Source organism: Barbus barbus (genome assembly GCF_936440315.1).
Source record: "Barbus barbus genome assembly, chromosome: 7".
NCBI classification, from domain to species: Eukaryota; Metazoa; Chordata; class Actinopteri; order Cypriniformes; family Cyprinidae; genus Barbus; species Barbus barbus.
In genome coordinates this window covers 32,788,055-32,806,447 of record NC_136735.1, presented here as the reverse complement: position 1 = coordinate 32,806,447, position 18,393 = coordinate 32,788,055, and the positions used below count along the sequence as shown (strand labels likewise).

The following is an 18,393-nucleotide window of genomic DNA, read 5'->3' as shown; positions in this document are numbered from 1 at the left end:
TAATAAAATAAAATAAAATGCTTTGAGAACAACAGTATGCCATTCCGAACATACCCTACCAGATTTATTCACTCATATTTTTGGTGTTATCTTCCAGGTCAGAATGTGCGGCCCCTCAATAAGAGAGAATACATATTAGACATCGCAACAGAGGCGGAGCAGATTGATCCCAACTACAGCTTCTGGTTCAGACGAGTCATCTGGGCCCATCCACTCAAGTTCGACAACGAGCTCTGTGTCACCATGCACTATAGCCAGGCAAGACATGTCTGTCCTATCACATGCCATTACTCACATGTGTCCTAACCGGGATACAATGCACCAAAACATCAAACCAGAAATCCTATCTCCTCCATGATCATACTGCTAGAGGACAGTATAAAACCTTCCTGGAATTGCATCTGGTCAGGACACAATGTTAAGAAAATACATTACATATACATTACCATTTGGTGTCAGTATGATTTTTTAGACAATAATTTCTTACTCTTATTCACCAAGAATGCATTAAATTGACAGTGAAGACATTTATAATGTCACAAAAGATTTTTATTTCAGATAAATCCTGAAAAAAAGTCAGGATTTCCACAAAAATATTAAGCAGCACAACTGTTTGCAACATTTATAATAATAAAAAATATTTATTGGGCAGCCAATAAGCATATTAGAATGATTTCTGAAGAATCATGTGACGCTGAAGACTAGAGTAATTCAGCTTTGCATCATAAATTACATTTTAAAATATATACAAATTGAGAACAGTTCTTTTAAATTGTATTAATATTTCACTGTTTTACTGTATTTTTTATCAAATAAATGATATAATATTATTCCTGTGATGCAAAGCTGAATTTACAGCATCGTTACTCCAGTCTTCAGTGTCACATGATCCTTCAGAAATCATTCTAATATGCTGATTTGATGCTCAAGAAACTCTTCTCATTATTATGTAATGACTCTCATTATTATATAATTATTATCATTATATCTCATTATTATGTAATGCCTTTACTGTTTTTACTTAACTTGTTTTCCCTTTGAATTAAACTCTTTTTGTTTTTTTTCCTAAACCCATCCTTTTTTTTTAATTATAAATATTTGGGGGTACAGAGGAAGAACTGTAAAAGTTAATTGCATATTCTGGTTAAGCTTAAGTGGGTGTGTGTGGGTGGGTGTAAAATTAATTGAAAAGTAATAGAGATTGGTTAGTTACAAGTTGTATTCAAACTTTGAAGTGCTGCTAATACAACTCCTCAGACATTTACACATAGAGAACATATTGACGTTTTGTGTCCCCTTTGATTTATACCTTAAATTATCTTCAATAGCTCTTAAAACGATCTTTAAAAGTCTTAAATTTACCTTCATCAAACCTGCAGAAACCCTGTAATGTTTTCAGTTTTCCAAATTGATTTTCTGATGGCAGGAGGTGCAGGTGAAGTTCCAGCTGAAGCTGATTCAGTCTGCTCACACACAGCGGCCCAGCGCTGGATCCAGTTACCCTTATGTAGACATCCTGATAGGGGACTTAACCAACCACAGAGTCACACAGTTACAGCTGGAACAGGTAACACACATTCAACACCATGAGATCAGTGTAAATGTATGAATGAGTGATTCATGAGCATATATGTTGTTTGTAGGGTCTGGAGCTGTGTCGGGTTATCGCCATGCATATTGAGAATATGCTCTCTGTCCGAGAGAAGAGGCTGACGCTGCCACCCAGTGAAATCACCATGCTGTAACAAAACCATATACAGATACACACAATCTGTATATGAACAAATATGCTTTCTGTATGTGTAATCTCTATAATCAGGTTATTTTCCATTCACTGATTGTCTCATCATGACTAAACCAAACCTCTCAATGCAATGTTTGCACTAATCATGTGTATTTGTTCACATGTTATGTATAGAAGAAAAGCATTATTTTTGTATTAAATGCATAATATTTATACAGATAAATTGCCCTTTGGTACTGTAGAGGTGAAAGTATTGAAATGTTTTTATATTAAATGTTTTATGCACATATACGTTTGAATGAAGAGAGATGTTACTCAGGAGAACAGCATGAATGTAATCTTTTTTCAATCACATTCTCTCACACAGACAGACAATGACATGCTGGTTTTCAAAGTGATGTAATGACATTTTTTCACAGTCAGACTTTGTATATTTAGCTATTCGTTGACATACAAGACCAAGGTCATTATATTTGTATGATTTTTTTCTACAGTTTTCTTAATAAATGTATTGATTGAAACCTACGTTAATAAATTTGCCTACTGTAATTGTCTCTAACTTTCACAGTGTTTTGGAGAAACTGGAATATGAATATCACCTCTGAGATCTAAGATCTAATTAATGAATACGATTGAAATACAGAAAATTGTTAACTGGATAAGCTGCTTGTTTTTCAATTTTGTTGTTTTGATTCTGAAAAGTGAGATTCCTAAGAAACCCCTTCGGATCTGAGGCATGGGACATCATCCATCTCTTGTGGGTTTTTAACTGGCTTGCAAATTTTGCACATCAATTATTGTTACATAACCTTTTTGATGACAAAATCAGAGTAAGTGAACATGACATTTACCATGACTAAAAATGTATTTAAATTAGTGCCGTCAAACGATTAATCGCATTCAAACTAAAAGTTTTTGTTTACATAATATATGTGTGTACTGTGTATATTAATTTTGCATATATAAATACAAACACATTCATGTATATATTTAAGAAAAATATGTTGATTATATATTAAATATACTTGTATATATAATATAAGAATATAAATGTATATACATGTAAATATTCTCAAAATATATATATGCATGATGTGTGTTGTATTTATATATACATAATAAATATACACTGTACACACATATATTATGTAAACAAAAACTTATTTTGGATGCGATTAATTGAGATTCATCGTTTGACAGCACTAATTTAAATAAATAATCAGGGGTAGAGCTTAAGCATTTATACGCGTATGGGAAATGCAATAAAAATGAATGAGAAAAAAAAACTAAATATGTATTCACAATATTTACATTTACATTGTCACTTAGCAGACGCTTGTATCCAATATAGACTGTTATTAGTATTAGCAATAAAGCTAATAATATTAATCATAGATGTGTCAGATACATGATATGTATGTATGATGTGCAGATACATGTCTATGATATTAATCGCAATAATGTCAATTGAACTCATGAAGACCCAAGCATATTGTCCGGTCTACTCTCTGTGTTCCTACAAAATATGTTTTTTCAATAATAATAATAACTTCGTTATGATACTTTGTAAAGATTGCAATACTTTCATAAAATGGCTTTTTATAGCCGCAGGGGGTTTGCTGACAGCTGATCGCGTCGCTCATTGGCTGTCACTTGACCAGACCCTCGTGCCCACGCGCAAGGCTTGACGCGCATGCGCAGTTCGCCAAACAGTTTTGGTTCCACGAGTTTATGTTCTCTCCACGGCTTTGTGGATTCTTTCAGCAGCATATTAACTACTATTTCTTGGATACGTTAAAATAGGCGGATCAGCTCGGCGGTTGCAACGAGCAGAAGGCGTGCGTGCGTTTTAAACAACATGCAGCGGTGAGCCTGTTCCACTGGAAGCTAGTGGTGGCGTAGCTGTGCTAACGTTAGATGCTAATGTTGTGGCACTGAACGCAGGAAAACGCCGCCTGTGATTGACAGCACACTCATTGCTTTCGTTACCGATTCGGTCGGGTTGCTCGTGGAAACTTTGTTTGGTTTAATTTGCTGAGCAGAGGGAAGAGGAAGCAGGCGGCACCGGGCCTTCGGTCACGTCGCGCACGACTTCAGTGACCGACACTAACATAATAACATGGGGACCTGAGGCGAATTCAGGTCAAACTACATTTCTTCTCAGTTTTTCGGACTTTTCTCTTGAAAATGGCCGGTTTTACGGATTTACGGGAGAAGCTGAAGTCGATGACGCCGCACAGGGATAAAGTTTTAGAGCACAGTAACGGCGAGAAGCGCAAATACCGCGAATCGGACGACGACGACGAGCGGCGCGACGTGGAGGCGCTGAAAGTCAAGAGCGGCGTCAAGCAAGCGAATATCTTCACGCAGGAGGAGTGCGTGCGCATCGAGGCCAAGATAGACGAGGTGGTCGCCAAGGGAGACAAGGGGCTCTACAGGGAGCACACGGTGGACCGGGCGCCGCTGCGGAACAAGTACTTTTTCGGCGAAGGCTACACTTACGGCTCGCAGCTGGAGAAGCGCGGGCCTGGACAGGAGCGGCTGTACCCCAGAGGCGAGGTGGACGAGATACCGGAGTGGGTGCACGAGCTGGTCATCGATCGCCTCGTGACGCACGGCGTCATACCGGAGGGCTTCGTTAATAGCGCCGTGATCAATGACTATCAGCCCGGGGGCTGCATCGTGTCCCACGTGGACCCCATCCACATCTTCGAGCGCCCGATCGTGTCGGTGTCGTTCTTCAGCGACAGCGCGCTCTGCTTCGGCTGCAAGTTCCAGTTCAAGCCCATCCGTGTGTCCGAGCCGGTGCTCTACCTGCCCGTCGCGCGCGGCAGCGTCACCGTCCTCAGGTCGGTACTAGTGCTTTGTCACACTTCATTTCCAGAACATGCTGTTTCTATGGGATTCTTTTAAACGCCATGTATATATCCTAACTAAAAAAGTGTCTGTCTAGTAATAGTATGGTATTTTAAAATGTGCCGTGGTACCATACTATTTATATTATGCTGTTGCATGCCCAAATCCCATCAAAGTAGGTTCTGGTACAGTTTTGCAAGTTGAGTTGTATTGTGTTAACACTGATAACCCCGTGTTCATGCCATGGGGTTATTGGAAATATCATGCAAATAATATTGTACATAAATTTCAGTACCATGGTATATTTCAAAATACTCTAGTATTGCAACCACTGTACCATGATACTGCCACAATAATTTAAGGCATTACCATTGAATTGAAATGAATTGCCTTTATTGTCATTGCATTTAAAATACAACAAAATTTAATATGCTCTCCAACACAACATACCAGCATACTAACATAAGTACATACCCAAACAATAAATAGAATTGCACTGATGTTTGTGGTATAAATTGCACTATTAAATAAATAAATGCCCAAATGAGATGGTGCTCGCAAATGAGACCTTATGTGTGTTGATTGAGAGTATGGATGGCCCTAAAAACTGTTCAGAAATCTGGAAGTCCGTGCTTTGAATTACCTGAAACACCTTCCTGATCGCAAAAGGTCAAACAAGGAGTGGCCGGGGTGGAAACAGTCTGTAACAATCTTTTTTGCTCTTGAAAAAAAGACAACCATCTTGGTAAAAAACATGTTTTTACCATAGTACAGGAAGAAATTCCCTTCCCTTATTTTCAGCTGTAGCCCTTTAACCTATTTAGAAAAATATTTAATCCTTTTTATTTTATGATTTATTAGCGTCTCATTATAAGCTATGATCTAAAAACATTATTTTATACTTTGTAAATGTGCTAAAATGTAATAAAAAATAGTTCTGCTTTGATTGTTTGTAGTGGCTATGCAGCCGACGACATCACGCACTGCATCCGCCCACAGGACATCAAGGAGAGGAGAGCTGTCATCATTCTGAGAAAGTGAGTTCTCTGGTTTTGAGTCAGAGTTGTTCTTGAAAGGTCTGGAGTCATGTGTGGGGGTGTACACTGCTCTGATATCTGCTCTTGCTTTATTGTAGAACGAGGCCGGATGCCCCTCGTTTGAGCTCCAGCTCTCTGAGCCCATCCATCCACTCTTCTGAGAGACGACACATACTCAAAGCCAAACGCTCACACCGCAAGGTCGACCCAGATGCTGCACACAGGTACTTGTGAAGTCTTTCATACCTCTGTCACATCTGCATCTATCAAATCAACAAGTCCACACCCTACGTATTTTTTATTTTTTCATTTCACTCTGATGTACGTCACAATACAGCTCTGTCACTGCCTATTGTTTTATCACACTGTTAAGTAAACGTTGGTATGTAACTCACCCCACTCTGTTTGTGGTGTAGACATAAGTAATAACTAAAATACCGTGGCTTGTTGAGGAGAATTGAACGGGGACTTCTTCCAGCAATCTGGCTGAAATTTCTACAGTTTCTTCAGATTTTCTTCATAAATTAGAAAAATCTAGTTTATAATATTTAAGGAGAAACAAAGTAAATTGATTTACCTAAAATAGTTTTACAACTACTGCAAATATGACAAATGTTTAAAATGATGTACACTAGTATGAGTTAAAGACCAGTGTGAAAAGGCTGTTTTCATACATAGACCACCCTAATGCTGGCCGCCATCTTGAGATCACATGACCATTATACTCAGTCTCTGTACTATTATCTTATTAATCCTTACTATTCATCAGATTAATCATTTTATTCAGCAAAGATGCATTAAAATGATCAAAAGTGTCAGTTAATATTTTAAATAAAAGCTGTTGCTTTGAACTCTTTATTCATCAAAGCATTTGGGGGAAAATAAATCACAATTTACCTAAAAAATATTAAGCAGCAACTATTTTCAACATTGATAATAAAAAGACATGTTTCTTGAGCAGCAAATCAGCATATTAGAATGATTTCTGAAGAATCATGTGACGCTGAAGACTAGAGTAATGATGCTGAAAATTCATCTTTGCATCACAGGAATAAATTGCATTCTAAAATATTAAAATAAATTACAATTTATTCTAAATTGTACATTATACGTATTTCTTCTAAATTGTAATAATATTTCATAATATTATTGACTTTACGAGAGACTTATTGTAAAAACAATTGACATCTGCTGACCCCCAATTTTTTGATTAAGAGTGTAGAGTATTTCTAGTACTGTCTTATCAGTCAGCAGAACCTTTATCAGGGATGTGATTTTTCCGTATAAATACGGATTTCCATATTTTCTGACCTCTGAGGGACGACCCATATGATTCTTGTAGATCTGTTTTTTTGGTGGGGCGGGGTAGGTTGATGATTGAAATTGTGCAAATGGCCTTAAGCTATTACCTAAAATAAACTGCGAAATGAAACATCATGGGTGGAATGGTCCTGAGAGCGCCGCACAAGCTCGTGGCGATAGATTCAGTAGATTCAGCTCTGAAATGCATGAATGGCCGTGAGAATTTGAAATTGCTAGTGCTGTCATAAAACAACGGTTGTGATGTAATTATATAATAGGCTGTAGTTTGACACGCTACATGTCTGCTGTTAGTACAGTACTGTTTTTACTTTCATTCGCTTGGTTTGAGCCGCTTTAATTTGCATTTGGGAATGCAACATTCGTCTTTAGAAACGTTTATAAATCTGTTTCAGTTTATAAGAAGTTTCAGTGTCACATAATCCTTCAGAAATCATTTAATATGCTGATTTGCTGTTCAAGAAACATTTCTCATTATCAATGTTAAAAACATTTTTGCTGTTTAATATTTTTGTGGAAACAATGATACCACTCAAACATTTGTATAAGATTTAAAAAAGAGAGAGAAATTCGTAATTTTACTCATTATGCATGAAAGTGATAAAAAAAGTGAGTGAAGACATTTAAAATGTCTTTCTATTTAATAAATGCATTAACAAATTTAATTAATATATTTGATAAATGCAAATAAATGCAGTTCATTACTTTATTTTTCAGGATTTTTTTATAAATATAAAGTGTATCACCATTTCCACACAAAATATGAAGCGGCTCAATTGTTTTCAACATTGATTATCAGAAATGTTTCTTAAGAGTCAAATAAATTTTAATGATTTCTAAAAGATCATGTGACAAGAAAAACTGGAGTAATGATGAAGAAAATTCTGCTTTGCATCACAGGAATAACATTACATTTTATAATTTCTTTTAACTTTTCTTTTATTTGTAGTAATATTTTTTTTTTTTTACTTTATTTTAATCAAATCAAAGTTTATTTCAAAATCATTAATAATAGTAATGTTTCCAAACTTTTGGCAGGTACTTTCATGATGATAATTCTATATATTTTACTATAATATATTATAGTACTTTATTATAATATATTATATTATATTATATTGTTATAATGATTAATAAATAAAATAATAAAAATTAATAAAAAATCCTGCTTTTTATTTTTTACTGGACAATATGTATGTTTACAATATAAGATATCCTTTTAATGTGTCTTAAATTCTAGGGGCGTGGCTTGGGGTGTCGTCAGATTTTGCTTCTTTTTTGTCTCTAGCTGATTACATGCCTGCTTTATGCTGGGGTCACTATGAACTGTCATTAAAAATAGAGCTGCGTTAAGATTCTTTTTGTGTTCCATGGAAAAAAGTTACATCATACATGTTTGGAACAACATGAGGGTGAGTAAATGTTGACAGAATTTCCATTTCTGCTTGAACTGGTCCTTTAAAGGACCATGCACATTTTGAAGTATCTCATCAGAAATGAATGATGGAAATGGCAAATTTCGAATACAAATCCCTTAATCTGCAAAAAAAGTTTTTACGCTCGTCTGAGGTGGTTTTTGACTCGAAAAAGGGTTAATGTGAATAATAGGAGATGGAAATGCGCTTGCTGAGTAAATTACTCCCATGTGCATCAAAAATCATGTGACTTTGCACTATGGGATGGCAAAACCTGACTAACCAGTGGACCGATCTCCTTCCATAGCATCTAAAATGTTATGGTCATTTTGAAATGCCTGAGCAAAGTCTGTCATCAAAGTATTTCTGTATAATTGCCTCCCAGAACTGTTACATGACTGCGTTCCCAAACAGCAGGCCTCCACCTCCAAAAGCAATGACCGCATTTATTTTGTTTCGTCTGCTTGCTCTGAGGCGCAAGTAATTTATTATATATGAAAATTATTATATTCGGTGGCTTCTCCTACTTTTATTAGTGATATAGTGCCAGTTTATCAGGAAGTGATGATTTTGTTCTCTGACTCGTTATATTTCAATTTTGCGCATAAGTTAATTCGCAACTTTGGATGGAAATCCAGCTAAAGGCAGGCTGTCGACTGCTTTCTCAGGGCGGGTCTGTGATTAAAAAGCCAGTGTCAATCAACAATCATGGGAGGGGCCTGCCAAAACTATGTCAAGCTGCCAAGAATCTGAACAGCTTGATCTGAGGAAGAGCTTATTGTTTATGGGGATTTAAAACAAAAAAAGCACTGGATAGATTTTATAGACACACTGCCAACACACATTTATGTTCCAACACTATGTAAAAGTGAATTTTGCATCTGTTGTCCCCTTTAAGACACACAAAGTGGCTGCATTCCACACATACAGTTTGTTAAAAGCTTTTTGCTCTTTTCTCTTACAGGCCTCGTGTTTTAGAGATGGACAAAGAGCTGCAGAGGCGTTCCCTCTCTTCCCGACAGAGACGTCACGACGGAGACAGTTCAGAGAACTCATGGAGGAGAGCTGACGAGAGAGAGCCAGGCTCACGATACAAACCTGACCACGCATCTGCTCGACGAGTCAAAATGAGACGTCACTGAGACGCAGTCAGGACTCAATGCTGATCTCCTCAGACGCCTTGACGTTTGCTCGAGGGGACTGGAAGCCAACAGAGTGACTCAGTATCTCAGTAAAGAGATGCTTCCGGTGTGGGTGGATTCAAGGACATTAGGCAGCGGCTGCTTTACTTAAGAGGCTTTATCTATCTATTCAGACATATCATTAAGATCCACTATATTTTGTTCTGTGTGTTTAAAGGAAATGTATGGAATAAAAAGACATGTAAGCTGAATTCAGTTATAATTCATCAGTTTGCACCCCAGTTAACTTCATGTGCCAGTGTCATGCATACATACGTTCACATAATATCAAATAAAAATGTTTCTTGGATTTTTGAGAACTGCTCCTTTAAACAGAAACATGATTGATTGATTTGGATACATTCTGGCAATCAAAATGTTTTTAAGTCCGAAAAAGCAAGAGGGAAAATAAAAGGCCAATTTTGTTCATGCTGATAGACTTACTAAAGTTAGTAATATGATGGTAAAATGTATTCGATTTGCATACAGTGGCTTATCAGTATAAGATCAAATCTGAGGCTTAGAATCTTTGATATGCTTGACATGCACAATATTATTTTCCAATGTTTCTAAAATGTGATAAAAAGTTACATTAGTCATCTCTTCAGTGTTGTTCTTTCTGTTCTCTGCTTATTTCTTTTCTCCCCCATTTAAGGGTGGTGTTGCCATTATAACTTCTGATTTGACAACTATGGTGTATTTGTTTTGGCTCTTTATTTCTGAAGAAATTAATTCATGCCAACATTACAGCTGACATTTGAGAAGTGTATAAGACTGTCATAATGGCGACAGTTTGTGTTTTATTAATTTATTTGTTTCTGAGGTTGAATGGAAGTGAAAAAAAAATGTCGAAGAAAGATTATAAAGTGTCTTTCCCATTGCAGGTGTTCAACAGAAAAGTGCATTTGACTACATGAGACTATCTACTTTGAATTTAAAAGGCTGACCGATGAGACTATTTTTGTTTAAATCAAATGGAGTAGATTAGATTGCATAAAAGATTAAAGGGAGATGTTCTGTGTGTTCTTGGAAGATTGTATGTTCGTTCTTTATTTTTCTGGTTCTATTGAAATTGAGATTATTCATATCTGTTGTATTTTGTAGCTAACTTTTAAATACCAAAACAATCTTATTCAGTCTTTCCTAAAACTCCTTTATTACATGTTACTTGTTAAGAAAGCTCATTTTGGGTTGTCCATTAATATGGAGTAGGAACATCATTTATTTTAACAGGCATAAAAAAAGGTTTCCATTTTTGTTCCAAGTCTTATAATTTACGCTATGCACTGTTTTATTCAGTTAAGAAATAAAAATTTAAATATTTAGTGTGGCTGGATCTCTGACACTATGCAATCTTGAATTGTTGGATAAACTATGTACCCACTGTTTACCCAATAAATGGCCCACAGGTTATTTCTTCAAGCACTGGTTGTAAGTGGAAAGAGGGGTGATTGTCCACTAGATGGTATAAGAGAATTCTCCACCAGATTTTTTTATTGAAAACTATATTAGGTTCATTACAACGTTGCTTGTGGCTAATTATTGTTTTACATATAAATCTTGGGGGGCACATTACTGTTAACAGTTTATAGAAGGGTGATAAAACAGCACCAAATGTATAACCAATGCACTCATTATGAAGCTATAATTTTAATATATAATCTAGTTTACATGTAAATACAATTTTTAACACTTTTATTAAATAAACTGGGTAATATGGAAAATATATTTAAAATAATTTATTAGCAGAAAATACAATCAAGTACTAATGTACAAATTATTATATTTCGCCATGCAAATGAAACAACAGCTTTATTACATTTTAAAGAAAACTGTACGTTCCATTTCCTACAACGTGACCACGTTTGCATTAAACAAGCAATAAAATAACTAAATGTCACAGTATAAGAAAATATAACACGAAACGATACCATTTATGGTATTTTCAAAATTATTTATGAAAAAACGTACAATATGTAGCCGCCCCGTTAAATTAATAGTTATGCTTTCTCATGTTTGTCTATGCATCGAAAATCAATAGAAATACAATCACCGTGAAGTTGTGACGTATGGAGATACCGTCCTCTCATTGGTCCATCTGTACGTCAATCAGCGGGATAGTGTGACGTATGAGGTGTTTGTTATAGGTGAGAAGGCGAGTGTGTGCTAGACTAAACTACTCGATTTGATACTCTACTCAATGGCTCTGAATTGACACTAGCTTACAAAGGTAAGTTAGCTGTTTAGCTCGTGATTAGGACTATAAACTGTTAGTGTTATTGTTATTTTTCTGCGTCGACAGCTGGTGAAGTTAGCAAACGCTAATAACAAAGCGAAGCACTATTGTTTGATTCGTAACTCTTGAACTACAGAAATTGAATATTTGGTAGTTATATGTGGTTCAGTGTAATATTTAGCATGGAAACCCGTCATATACGTGTTAAACAGCACGTCTGTAAACATGACAGATTTAAACCACTGATAGAGAACAGTTTTGCATACATTAGCTGTCTTATCTGAAAACCCAATTAATGTTATCTAGGTTTTAAAGTCCATCTGTACGCAGGCCTCCTGTCATTTAATGTGTACTAACTTAATGTGTAGTGTGCTTTTTAGCTAATAACCATATAAAGATTGTATTTTTTTCCGTCTTTGAGCTGGCCAAGAACTTGCTGTGCTTTTTGGAAAATACCTTTGGAATGTAGTTCTTGGCAGCAACTGAATCTGTAAATCCTTTTGGAATAACAAATATTAAAACTAAAAGGTATTTATGCGATACTGTATTCTCCCATGTCTTGCTAGTGTAACCTGTATGTCACAGATGGAAACTGTACTCTGTCAAGATCTCAAAATTATCATATGAATAAGTGGAGAGTTATTAGGCCACATGGGTCTAAAATTAGACCTGGTAAAGCCCCCTCCTGGGTCTGAGTTCATGAAAATCCATGGCTATTTCTGAGAGAGAGAGAGTGTCAGGTGAGGCTTCAGTCGCCTGGTCTGTCACGTAGCACATGTGAGAACTGTGTGTCTTAACCTTCATGACAGAGTATTGTGATGATGCATTAATGGTATCAGGTGAATAAATCAATAATAGCACTTTAATCACTCATCCAGCATTGACTGTAAACTATCTCTTCTGACAGGCTGATTAAAGACTGTTCTCTGAGCTCTTATCACTTTAACAGACTGATAAGCTCTTTTTGCACTACACTCATTATACATATATATCTGCACAGTTTTGTTTATTTAACTGGTTTGCACTCTATCTGCCATGTCTTATGCCACTTTATCTCTTTTTTTTTTTTTCCCCTCTACAATGTCCTCATTTGTATGTCTGTATAGTTTGTATGTACATATTTTTAAACTGTATTTTTACATCTACTGTCAGTGTTCAATATTAACTGTATGCACCAAGGGTCTGAGAGTTACGCAGTTTAAATTCTCTGTATATATGTGCTGTACATGTGGCAGAATTGGCAATAAAGCAGACTTTGACTTTAAAATGTATAATATATAAACAACGTATTTTTATGAAATATATACGCGTGTGTGTGTATACTTAATAAATGTACAGAGCACACATACATGTATTATGTAAACAAACTTTTATTTTGGAGGAGATTTATCGCGATTAATTGTTTGACAGCACTACATGATATATGTCTAAAAACTATGATATATGAGGAAGTGCATGTGAAATCAAATGGTCATGTAATTCTCTATTGAAATTTTCAGACGCTCTCACAGAGGAAGTGATGTATTATTCCGGTAAAAGGAGAGGAGAAGATGGAATTGCTGCTGTCATTGACTTCCTGTTGTCCAATGCTCGGCTGGTGCTGGGGGTCGGCGGAGCTGCGGTGCTGGGCATTGCCACGTTAGCTGTAAAACGGGTGATTATTCATTATTTTAGTATTACACTCAGTTACACTCTACACAGTTCTGATTGGTCGATATAATATTGTTTAAAGAGGTCAACAGTGCTTGCCCACATTGTCAGCAGCACTGGCTCTCCCATAGAGATTTTTTAAGTGTTTGGAAAGAACTACAATTACATTGCACTAGCGTTATGAGTAACATTAAAATAAAAGTATATTAAAATAAAAAATTATTAATGTGTGTTTATATATATACACACACACAAATATTTAAGTAGGGAAACTGACTCTACATCAGTGCTTCATCGATGTAGGCAGGTGCTAAAGAGTTTTTTGCCAAAATTTGTTTAAATTCTCTGTTTGAGGGAGATTTGTTGTGTAGATTTTTTTTTTTCACCAGGAATTCAGCTTTTAAACATGATCATATAAAACCTAAGCTGAAGCAATGCAGGCTGATGGCTCCAACAACAGTAAATACCACTAGCTATGTTTCCATCCAAAGATTTGAAATTAACTTGCACAAAACTGGAATATCACATAAAACATTTGTGAATAAAGCACCGTTTCCCTCCAACGAGTCAGAGAGAACAAAATCATTGCTTCATGATAAACTGGCACTATATATAACTAAGAAAAGTAGGAAAAGCCGCATAATATAATAACTTTCATATATGATCATTTACTTGCGCTTCAGAGCGAACAGACAAAACACAATAAATGCTGTCTTTGCTTTCTGAGGTGGATGCCTGCTGTTTGGGAACGCAGTCATGTAAGACAATTATACTGAAATACTTTGATGACAAACTTTGCTTAGGCATTTCCGAATAACCAAAACAACATTTCAGATGCTGTGCAACAAGATCGGTCCACTGGTTAGTCAAATTATCCCGTCCCATCGTGCAGTCACATGACTTTTTTTTTATTTTATGTGCATGGTGGAATTTATTCGGTAAATGTGTTTCCATCATAGTTTATGTGCCTTTTTCTTATCAGATAAAGTTTATTGTGCGCATAAGTTTTTTTTTTATGTGCATTTTTAGAATATATACGCATAAAAATAGGTGGATGGAAACAGCTACTGATTACTTTGAACCTCGTAGCTCACAGTAGGTCTGTGTTTATAAGTTATCGTTAAAAATCGATTCCCCTATTGGTAAAACAAGTGGGATTTTTGCTTCTAGAACCCAACTGTTACACTCTATTAGAGCTTATTTTAATTGCTTGTTAATTTTGTCTCACGTATCTTCTCTTCCTCCTTTTCCTGTGATGTTGTAGCTGATAGAACGTGCTGGTAGGCCTCCTGATGAGAAGCCTGACAAGAAGATGACGGACAGCTGGGAGGAGTTAAGCTTGGTCAGTGCCTCCCCCAAACTGCACAAGGGTATAGAAGGAGTGGTCATGAAACAGATTGCTGCCGCAACCAAGAAAGGTACATTCTTGGGAAATCCCTTCATTTGGAAGACTTGTTGCAACAAGAAATCAAAACTAACCCTATTTAGGATCTTATCCTGCTCAATTCATCAGTGCATTCATCATAGTACAAACAAAAGATTTTTCATTAGAACTCTCAAGCTGGTCAATGTTAACCAAAATTCATATTGCAGTTAATGGGATTGAATAGAATGGAATATATTATTGTCCCATTTTGGGAAAATTGTCTTATTTAGGCATTGTTGTCACTGAACATCCTGTTTTGTCATGTTATGGTAGTAAAATGGGTTGTGAATGCTGTTTTCAGTAGAAACTCTTTATTGTGTGTTTAGCAGAGCTATCCCAACCCATCCCCCTGCCCTCACTTGAGCCCCAGCGCTGTGACACTGAACCACCTCAGCGACGGAAACGCATGGATCTGTGTGTGATGACGTTTGCGGAGCGTCTGCAACAGTACTACAGAACACGAGTGTGTCTGACAGCGGAGGAGGTGTCTGTCTCACAGCAGCGAGCGTTAGAAATAGCCACAGAGATCCAGGCCTTCCTGCACTCCAAACACCCAGACATGCCACTGGGAGACATGACGCTGGCGGGGTCACTGCTTGACGACCTGCAAGTGGTTAAAGCTGACCACACCTGTCTGATCGTGCCCCTACAGGTATCTTTGTGGACCACTTGTTTACTTGCATGTGTAAAAAAAAAAAAAAAAAATGTCCTGACTATACAATAGTTGCTATCCTGTACATCTCAAAGACCCATAGAGATCCATGATATCCAGAGCTAACCTGCAGTTTTATTACAGATAATGTATGTTGTTTGTTCTTCAGAATTCCTGGGTCATGCAGATTTCATCAGATATTATTATATTATATTATAGAACCATATAACAATATATATGCATTGTAACTATAAAAAAACTAAAATTCAAAAATCTTCCATAAGCCTTTCCACCATTTTTAAATGAACATTGTTTTTGGTGACTCTTTGTAAAAAAAAAAAAAAAAACCTTTGTCAGTGGTTGACCATAGATCTGAATATGATCAAATTAAATTGTTTGTTCCCTGGGTTCAGTGTATATAATATAATAATTACCTGGGAGTTGCCAAAAACTGATTATTTATTATAATATAATTAAAATATAATAATATGGGTTATGTGTGTATATATATATATATATGTGTGTGTATTTTTTATATATATATATATATATGTGTAATTATTATTATTATTATTATATATATATATATATATATATATATATATATATATATATATATATATATATATATATATATATATATATATATATATATATATATATAATTTTTTTTTTTTTTTTTTTTTTTATAAAATATTATTATTATTTTATTATTGGTATGTCATATTCAACAGTATTAAAAAAAAAAAAAAAAGTCTAAGTCCCTTTTAATTGACTCTTTCTACAATATTTCTACGATTTTGTTGACCAAAATTGGTTTGGATCAAATTCAGACCACCCTTAATATCACAACTATCAATGGCCATGTGCTTGGACCTGAAATTTTGTATTTAAAGGCTGTATTTAAATTTTTGTTTTATACAGTTGGAGCCCAGTCTGTGGACGCCTATTGCTGGAGAGGACACATTTTTGGGTCACCCTCAGTATTGCATGGTTCGGCGTGAAAACCTTGAGTACTTCCCGAGGGGGCGGAGCTACTGGGACCGACATTTGCTGGGTGGATACTTATCATCGCGTCTCGTTTCTGAGCAACTAGGCAAGACTGTAATGGAATCGATGAACTGGCCATCGCTGACCGGAACCCTGGAGTGCGAGGTGCGACCGGTGCTTGGGTCTCCTGAGCTCAAACTGGAGATTCAAGGATTAACCCAAAGCAGTTATGACAGTGGAGAACGCTTCTATATAACAGTGTTGCCAACCGTGTGCCTTGGCGAGATGACGCTTACGGCGCAACGAGAGATCACCGGGTCATTCGACTACGTCTGGTATCAGAGCCTATACACCAGTGAGACGACTAGACTAGCAGCGCTTGACAAAGCAGACTCGGGGGTCAGAAGAAAGTGCCTAAAAACGCTGAAGGCGGTGTGCCGCAACTGCCCTTCGCTACGCAAGCTCAACGGTAGCCATCTTAGCAATATCATTCTACACATGAGTGAAAAAGAAACAGCTTGGTCGGAGTCAGTGTTTGCTGATAGGTTCCTGCAGGCGATCACAGAGCTAATCGGATATCTGGAAATGGGAATCTTGCCTAGTTACTTCAAACCTAATGTGAATCTGTTTCAGGGCTTTACTGAGGACGACATTGATGAGATGGGCTTCATGCTGTACTGTGCTGTAACTGAACCTGAGATTCTACTGATCTGATTCACTCATCTCCTACACCTCCTATACGCACAGAGCAATACATTTATCAAAACAACTAGCATTAATGCACCTTTAAACAATGAATGGAATATTACATATCTTTTCTATAAGGTTTCTGTTCACAGTCCCCTATATGTGCATTTCCACTTACCTACTCCTTTAAGGGGATTTTGAAGCTTCATTTAACTATGCAGCACGTACCTGGACATACATTTTGCTTGGATGTAGATTTTAAAGAAGTGAGAGAAAGATTTCATGGTTTAGACTTTAGATGTATTTTCTTTTGTTAAGAGCTTGTTCTGAGCTCTGTGTTGACCATGAGTATATGTTCTACTATTATGCTTTTTGGAGCAATGGCAGTAATCACAGCCAATGTATTGAGCAAATACTCAGCATTAAGACAATAAAGCAGTAATGCATAGAATTTGTTGAAAATATTTTTCTATACATTTTTGTCAGTTGTTCTTGCGTACAAAGTAGCAAAACTACTGACTGTGTTTGACATGGGGAAAATGTGTATTGAGGGTTGTCTAAACATTTATAAGTGTTGTTTTGCCCACATTCTATTCTATTTGTCAATACCAGCTTTTATGGCTAAGAAAAGACAGAAATAATGAAACAAAAAGTTATGTAAAGCAGGTTTCACTGTTTGCATCTTATGATAACTTGCCTGCAAGTTTGATTAAAAAATAGCAGAAACAATAAAAAAAAATATTGGTATGATCAAATGTCACACCAATCCTGCACAGCTGATAGGGTTACATGAGTTCTTATATGAATTCTTGTTTGCTATTGGGATGCGTGTCTGAATAAAGATTGTTCACAATTGTTTGTGGTGTTACTTCTGCTTATGTCCATTAGTATGAATTACATGCTTATCATTCAAAGGGTTTCTGTATGCTGTAGCTCCTCTTTCAGTTTTTATGCTGCTATAATTTGAAAATACAATAAACACAAGTCATGGTTTATGAGAGGTCATATAAACCAGCAGTTAACGGGCCACTTCCTTTATAGAAATGTAATGAATTTCTGCAACAAAAAAAAATACCATGAACAGTAAATGTTTATAATTTGACAGAAAAAAAGTGAACTAAAAATGTACTTCTAATAATCCTTTAGGACACTGCATTTTATGGAATGACCTAAAGAAAAGGGGATTTTTAAGGCTTGTA

The 18,393-nt window shown here is 36.1% G+C and overlaps 2 protein-coding genes across 6 annotated transcripts; both read left to right on the top strand.

Annotated features, from left to right (window-relative positions):
- Positions 1-3,430: 3,430 nt before the first annotated feature.
- LOC306872671 (RNA demethylase ALKBH5-like) lies at positions 3,431-10,154 on the top strand. The gene is made up of 4 exons (XM_079421348.1): positions 3,431-4,593; positions 5,557-5,637; positions 5,736-5,861; positions 9,337-10,154. Exons 1-4 carry the CDS (start codon positions 3,932-3,934, stop codon positions 9,512-9,514), a joined length of 1,047 nt encoding a protein of 348 aa, XP_079277474.1. The 5' UTR covers positions 3,431-3,931; the 3' UTR covers positions 9,515-10,154.
- A 1,513-nt stretch (positions 10,155-11,667) lies between these two features.
- On the top strand, positions 11,668-18,186 carry LOC306872430 (mitochondrial dynamics protein MID51-like). 5 transcript variants are annotated; one of them, XM_079420978.1, is made up of 6 exons: positions 11,668-11,783; positions 13,289-13,443; positions 14,704-14,857; positions 15,192-15,517; positions 16,442-16,976; positions 17,141-18,046. In XM_079420978.1, exons 2-6 carry the CDS (start codon positions 13,309-13,311, stop codon positions 17,149-17,151), a joined length of 1,161 nt encoding a protein of 386 aa, XP_079277104.1. In that variant the 5' UTR covers positions 11,668-11,783; positions 13,289-13,308; the 3' UTR covers positions 17,152-18,046. The 5 variants fall into 5 exon arrangements, with proteins under 5 accessions (XP_079277104.1, XP_079277100.1, XP_079277102.1 ...); XM_079420974.1 differs by having other exon boundaries at positions 16,442-18,186; XM_079420976.1 differs by having other exon boundaries at positions 15,195-15,517; positions 16,442-18,052.
- The last annotated feature ends 207 nt before the right edge of the window (positions 18,187-18,393 follow it).